The following is a 7660-nucleotide window of genomic DNA, read 5'->3' as shown; positions in this document are numbered from 1 at the left end:
AATGAGCTGCTGGACAGATGGTGTAGTTATTTATGATTATACATTATAGTGTTAAATTAAACAATATTATAATAACTATTATACAATAATAATTAAAAATAATGCTTTGTCGCAAGGTCCCTGAAAATGAAATAGTTCTTCTTTACCTGCTCTTTGTTTTTATATTATTTATTCTTTATATTAGCTGTCTGTCTGTCTGTCTCTCTGTCTCTCTGTCTGTCTGTCTGTCTGTCTGTCGCTTAGTTATTTTCTTTTGAAGAATCCATGCTCTTATTGTGGTGACGCCGGACCGGACGCAGCTGTGCAGGTTGTCAGTAGCTTTCCGGGGACAGAGTCAGGAAACTGAGCCGTGCTGAGCTGAGCCGTGTTACCGTGCAGTGCCCCGGCTGTACCCTGTGGTCGAACCGTGCTGAGCCGCTCCACCCGGACCCGCTGACCCGGCCTGAGAGAGAGGATGGACGGAGCACTGTGAGGAGCGGAGCCCGACGACTCCCCGAGGCCGAGGAAACGCTCCTGAATCCGGCGGGAAGCCGCAGGAACCGTCCTTCGGGAGCCGGAGCTGTCATGGGAGACCCGGGGCTCCAGGGCAGGTAGCCCGGCTAGCAGCGCAGGTAGCCCCGCAGCACCAAGCTAGTCCCGCAGCACGACGCTAGCAGCGGCCGCTCACAGCAGCTCACCAGCAGCTCACCACCACTAACTAACCACCACTAACTGACCACCACTAACTAGTTGTCCCCGGAACAACATGGAGCTTTAGAGACAGACCTCACGGACACGTTGTTTGACAGCTCGTCGCCCCGATGGAGGGAGGTGCAGCCCGGCTCCAGGTGAGCTCCCCCGGCCGCTGACACGGAATGACGGCTCTCTTTCTGGCAGCGGCGTGTCTCTGAGGTCGACGCCGGCCCAGAGGACCCGCTGAGCCGCCACAGCGAGCGGGAGGTACCGATAGAGAGAGGCAGGAGGCGGGAGGAGGTCCATCAGTGCCCGGCTGTGGAGCGAGGCATGAGGAGGACGCAGAACACGAACAAGAGGAAACTGTGCAACATGGAGCCGCAGGGCGACAAAGATGCGGTGAGTAGTGAGTGACCACCGGGACAGGTTCGAGTCCCTGGGCCGGAGGAGCCTGTCAGTCCGCACACAGGGCAGCAGAGCTCCTTCACGTTCATTTATAACTAACATTATAGTTTCTATCTGATCCAAGGTCAGATCAGCTGGTTCAACTCTGACACACACACACCAGGGATTTATTAATAATCATATCTTAGTCTAACGTTTTCATCATTTTTATTCTTCATAGTTCTGCTCATCACTTTCCGGGTCAAAAGACTTTTCTACATTTTTAAGATTTCTCTATGTATTTTGACACAGAGCTTCTCACTCTGTGCTTCACAGTGCAGTTACATTCACAAACACATTCATCTGTGTCTGAGCTGATCTCAGACCAGCACTGAACTCTGCAGGTCGTCCAGAGCTTCTCCTGAGGAGGAGGTGCTGTGGAGGAGAGGTTCTCCTCCTGCAGCTCGCTTCAACACAAAGGCCCATTCTCGGGTAAAGAAAACAACAATTTGTAGAATTGAGATGAAACACACAAGTGAATTATTAGGATTATTCTGTATTTGATTTGATCCTTTCACTAAATCTCACTCACTGGACCTTTTGATAAGTGGAGTCATAGATGTAGAAGAGTCCATTTCTCTGGAGGACACGTCTGGAAATGTCTTCATGCACAAAACGCAGTCAGAGTCTAACTGAGACGTTTGCAGCTGCTTGTGATATTTCCTGAGAATGTCTGGAGTGCAGATCTGAGAGCAGCTTTAAACCCGTGAGCTGAGGAGGTCTCCACATCGCTGCTGATCGGTCGGAGCGTCGTTGTTTGAATCCCGTTCTGTGGTGAAGTGGCCGTCTCACTAAACCTCTGGACCTCAGACACGACAGCACAGGACAACCTCTGTTTGTCCCTTGTGTTTTTATAGGGCTGCTTCAGTTCTGGGTCACTATAGAGATTAAGATGTTATTAGTCTCATGCGCAGTAAACTTTTTCCCTTTAATAATAACCGCTTCCAAAGATGAAGTCATCGCTGGCGCTCATAAACTCTCACTTGGGTATGAAGTCATGTTTCCTCCGACCTTTGGAAGTTTGATATGACTCTGTCCTGCGACAGCTCCACCCTCCTGTTCGGGTTATGATGTGATTAATAACCTATATTAACACGATTCCCTCAGCTGCCTCAGTGTTTCATAACCTTCTGTCTCTGTCCTCGATCCACTTCAGAGCTGCACCCGCTGTGTGTGTGTGAGGGAGCTGCTGAGTTTATGAATCGTGGGACGTCAGACAGATGTTTTTGTGCTCGTGTGTGAAACAGTGTAAAATGGAGACGGGTGTTTTCCTCCAGTGAGACGGATCCACCTTCACTGACGTGGATCCTGGCTCTGCTGCGGCACTGGGATTCATCTGCTGGGAGTATACTGTTAATGGGTTGATCTGAAGGGTCTGTGGATCCTGTATCACCCGGATTCAACTGATCTGTTGATTCTGGTTTTGATTAAACTGACTCAGAAAATATCTTCTCTGGTCCGACCGAGGACAGAAACTGGAGGGACGCCACCTGTCCTCGGGTTTTAGAAGCTGGAATATGATTAGCATTTCTGTTTGATGATTAAAACAATAATCTGGCATAAATTGTTATTACTGTCATCAGAACTTGAGCCAGAAGGATTTGTTAGTTCACTTTCAGAAACAAATCTTTAACAGTCTTTTTATTTGCTAATATGGAAGTTTTTAATTCACAGAATGAACAATGCAGAAAACTGCATTTATCATAATATTTTACATACAAATAGTTGTATGTTCTTTTCTTCAAGACTTAAATAAGTGTCTCTGTCATCATAACACGGTCTCAACCTCGGGCTCCGGATGCGATTCATAGAAACAGAATCACTTCCTTCATCAGAACCTGTGTCTGTGGTCTAATGAGACTTTCATGTCGGTTCCACTTCCACCATATCCTGACCTGAAGACACACACCATACACACACACCCATTCACACACACGTCTGACTGGTCTAACACGTGTGGCACACACAACTTTGTGTACATGATTCCGTCGTGTTGTGAATAGACACAATCCGCTGCAGGGTGCAGGTTCTGTTTCACTGTGAACATCTGGTTTGAGGTGGTTCCAGTTACAGTGTTGGAAATGAATGATGTCACTTTCAACTGGAGTGTGACTGTTTCAGTCAGTGACTTTGTGTGTGTGTGTTTGTGTGTGTGTGTGTGTTTGTATATGTTTCCAGGGACTGAGCACAAACGCACACAAACATCCGTTGCAATCAGAGAATCTTTGGTGCACTGTGTCGAGGAACCTGTGTTTGTGGTGTAGCGTGTAGCGTGTTGACGGCTGAGTGAGACATGTGCTGCAGGTCCACTTCATTTGTTGAGGTGATTGAAATCAGCTGGTTCTGGCTCAGGGTTCCCGTGTGTTCTGGAATCCATGACGAGGAATGGCCGGACGCTTCCTCACTGATGTTCTGGAACTGGACGGCCCTTTGTCGACGGCTTCAGCTGAAACTAAAACATCACGTGTTGTGAGGCCGCCGTGACCTTTGACCTTTGACCACACAAATCTTATCAGTTAATGTCTGAGCAAACATTTGGGCCAAACGTTCAAGGATATTTTGTGACGTCACAGTGATCTTGACCTTTGACCTCCAGCTTTTAATTAGTTCATCTTTCAATTATAAATAATTCATGTTTGACTCCAATTGAACGTTTGTACCTAATTTAAAGAAATTCCCTAATAAAATGACACCTGGTCTGTCGTTGGTATAAAGAAACGTCTTCTTCACCTGAAGGTTAAAAACGTGCCGAGGTCCTAGCAGCTGATTGGCTGGTAGAGCCGCTCCTCCTGGGATGTGTTCAGAGTTGTAATGTTCCCTGATCGGGACCATCCCTGTTTCCCAAGTGTTCCCTGACGAGGAGGACCAGGAGCAGTAAACCTCCACACACACACACACAGTAAACACACACACACAGTAAACACACCATCAGTCAGAGCGCCTGCAGAGGAGCTGATATTTACTGCAGCAGTGAACTGAGGGCGTCCGCCTCCTGCTCCTTCCTGTCAACGCCTCAGTGCTGGGAATCAAACGTGTTCTGAGGAATTCAGCATTTGAAAACTCACGTCCTCCTCCGATGCGGTTTCCTCCAGTAGAACTCAGAGAACCACCTCCTCAGCTGCTGTGGTCCCAGTCACTGTTTACTGGGAGCTGAACGGAGCTGGGGTGAAGTGGTGACCCTGAATGTACAGAAAGAAATTAATTGATTTAAAGAAGCTGTTTATTGTTGATGAGCTGGGTTCAGATCTCATTGGAAACATGATGCACCCCCCCCCCCCCCCCCCCCCGCCCCCTGCAGCCGGGTCAGGGTAATTAGGGCAGAGTGGAAGTCGACTGAATCTGCAGTGGATTAACAATGTACAGAGTGTTGTGTGTAGCTCAGAGGATTTAACCTGGAGGCTGCAGGACTCTGGTCACGTGGGTTTGCATTGCTCAGATTGTGATTATGAGATAATTTATGATCATAATAATATATGAGTGTTAATCTAAAACAAACGGCAAAGATCAAACTATCAACAGCAAGCTAATCAAGTTTGGATTAAGTCATTTAAAGTTGGATGCAGCTCAGTTTCATCTGAGTCACACTAACTCTACTGTGGGAGGAGTTTACTTCTATTGTTTTAAATCCTCAGTTTCTCCTCCATGTCTTTTGTAGATGGAACATTTCTGAATCTTTGATGCTTGGACAAAACAACTAAAAGATAATTCATGTTTCCTTTACGTACAAAAAGAGATTAGATGATGGAAACACATATTTCCATGTGTCCTCTAGTTGACTTGGCTGTTGAGATACAGGTTTACCTCTGAAGAAAGAGGCAGAAGTTATGAAAGCCTCAGAGTGACCGGAGCAGTGTTGTGTTATTCCGTTGTGTTATTCCGTTGTGTTGGATGACAGCACTCCTGGTTGTCGGCCCTCCGACCGGCCTCCACTGTGTTATCTAAACATTTCATATTTTCTACATCAGCGCTCTCATTTATTTGGCTTTTATGTTTATGTTCCCGGCGGCATTCACGGGATTCCTGTCAAATCCTGGCAGGGGTGGGGGGGTGAGGGCGGGGGGGGGGGGGGGGGGGGGGTTAGGTAACCGCATCAGAGGCCTTGTCACAACAGATCAACAGCAGGTCGGGTTGCTCCACGGGCTCATCCCTTCTGATCACAGCGATATGTCGTAGTGGTTATGTTATGACAGATTAGTCACAGAGCTCTGTTTATGTTCCTCACGTTATGATACAGAAAGGACTGACAGCATTTGGGTTTAGGCCAGAAACATGATTTATGTTTTCATATCTGCTCTGCACCTAATTACCCACAGTCATAGAGACCAGTCCTTTAAATCTGCCTGATTCTTTTCATCAAAATGAATTAGTCTCTGAGAAATCAGTGAAAATCTCACCAGCCGGACAAGTTGCTGAAATCCTCACGACTGTTTGTGAGGGTTAGGTGTTTTCACCACATACGTGAATATGAGAAATCAAACATCAGGCATAAGATTCTGGCTGCTATGTATTTACAAAGCTACTAATAAATAAACGAAAACGTTGTCATTCAAATCATAATTTGAGTGATTATAGATTATACAGTGGTGGCTGTTGTTCCGCAGCTCTGACCCTCGCTGCTCGCCCTCCAGCTCGTTGTAGCTCAGTAGCTTTGGCTCTTTGCTCTTTCTCGGTCATTAAACATCTCTTAGGTTAAACAATAAGCCGGCTCCCCCCCCCTGCAGTGATATGGGAGAGTGGTTTCCTTTCCATTCTTCAGCCTGATGTGGGCGATCAGTGCGCCTGAGGAGGCCTTGAGCCAGAACGACCTCTGAGACCCCCCCCCCCCCCAGGCACAGATGCAGGAGGGTGAATGATCCTAATTATAAAACTCATATTAAGCTGAATTATAGATGGGTCCTATACATCAATGCATGGAAAACCTCTTCTATTACTGTGCAGCCTCTGTGAGTGAAGGAGAAATTAAACTAATGAGATGTAGAGTCGTCCCCGAAGAACAAGAGCAGCTGCCCACGGAAGGTGGCTGCAGCTCAGGGGGTAGAGCGGGTCGTCCTTTACCCAGCAGGTCGGGAGTTCGATCCCAGTCTTCCGCTGGAGTGTCTGAACCCCATATTGTTGTGTGTGAATGGGGGAGTCACAAAAACCAGTATTGAAAAGCACCTTGAGCATAAATACAGACCATTTACCAAGGTGCAGAGCCAGAAACTAGAAGTGGAAGGGCCGGTATGGGGTTCGGACAGATTCCTAGGTGGTGTTCTGCCTCCTGATGCTCCGCCCAGGCTCCACCCAGTCTCCGCCCCTCGCCTGAATGCTCTGGACATTGTCCTGTTGTCGTGGACTGGTCTGACCCGGACCATCTCCTGCTGCGTTGTTCATACGTCTGAAAATCCCAGTCTGGCTTTTAGCTTCCAACACAACAGCCTTAATGAAAAACCTCCATCACTCTGCGACTGCTCAGTGCCACGTTGCCCCCCCCCCCCCCCACCCCGTTGTGTCTGAGTGATGATCTGATTTCACACTGAGCCTGATGCCACATCTCCCCTCTCTGCTGTCTCTCCACCTTCTCTCCTCCTCCCTCCATCTTGTTTCATATCCCCTCCGGCTGTTTGTTCTCCATCGAGCCGGTTCTCCTCGCACACGGATGGAACATGTAATTGTCTGTTGAGTTAAATGAAAAGCCCCCGTGACCGACCTGATGTTTGTTTTGGATTAGATTCACAGGGAAGCTGATGATGATCACCACTGCCCCCGTGATGGAGATTCAATTTGTGTGAAGCTCAGATCTGGTTAGAGAGCGGTGAAGAACACCTGTCCTCCTCGAGGCCGAGACAAACTAAAGTCCTGTTCACATGAAATGTATTTTAACTCTGTACTTGACTCAAACTGCGTTTTAAGTCGCTAACACAGATTGTATTTTTCATGTTCTTCCTCAAGCTGCAATAGACTCCCGCCTCATCTTGACTCTGAGGATATATTAGGCGTAGAAGGATGAATTGATGGATAATCGTTTCCCAAAATATCGGATATTCTAGTGTCGTGAGAACAATCCAGTTCATTCAGGCTCATGTAAAAGAGAGAAGATTGTAAAAAGGTTATTTATCGTAAACAGAGTTCCTTCTTAAACCCCCTTGTGAAGGAGCCAATCAGCTCCACTCGGCTGAAGAACAGAAAGAACGAGGATCTTCAACAGAAGAAGAGACGAGTTTGATGAAATCCACCGTGAGTCACTTTCACTGCTTCTCTCAGTCGGTGGAATGAGGTCGACCAATCAGCAGCCTCGCTCCAAACCGCTGAGTGTTCTGCAGGTGCTCGTCCCCCCCCCCCCGACTGACTTCCTTCACTTTTCTTCCTTCACAACACATGCAAGCAGATCTGTGTGTGTGTCATGCGTGTGTGTCATAAGTGTGTGTCATGCGTGTGTGTCATGTGTGTGTGTCATGCGTGTGGAAGTCACTGCAGCCGTCCCTCCCTGTCCTGATTGGGGGTTATTAACCTTTGGGCCGTGTCCAGCAGAGAAGCTTCCAACACAACATCCTGCTTCCTGCAG

The 7660-nt window shown here is 47.6% G+C and overlaps 1 protein-coding gene across 1 annotated transcript in view; it reads left to right on the top strand.

The window, feature by feature from the left end:
- The first annotated feature begins 351 nt into the window (after positions 1-351).
- Positions 352-7660, top strand: part of mast2 (microtubule associated serine/threonine kinase 2) — a 116264-nt gene continuing 108955 nt past the window's right edge. Inside the window, 1 exon segment of the mRNA XM_053429822.1 lies at positions 352-1071. Within this exon segment, the coding sequence (XP_053285797.1) occupies positions 1003-1071 (69 nt within the window). The 5' untranslated portion in view covers positions 352-1002.

Source organism: Pleuronectes platessa, chromosome 9 (assembly GCF_947347685.1).
Source record: "Pleuronectes platessa chromosome 9, fPlePla1.1, whole genome shotgun sequence".
Taxonomy (NCBI): domain Eukaryota; kingdom Metazoa; phylum Chordata; class Actinopteri; order Pleuronectiformes; family Pleuronectidae; genus Pleuronectes; species Pleuronectes platessa.
Note: the sequence above shows the minus strand (reverse complement) of the source record. Positions and strands in the feature narration are given on the sequence as shown.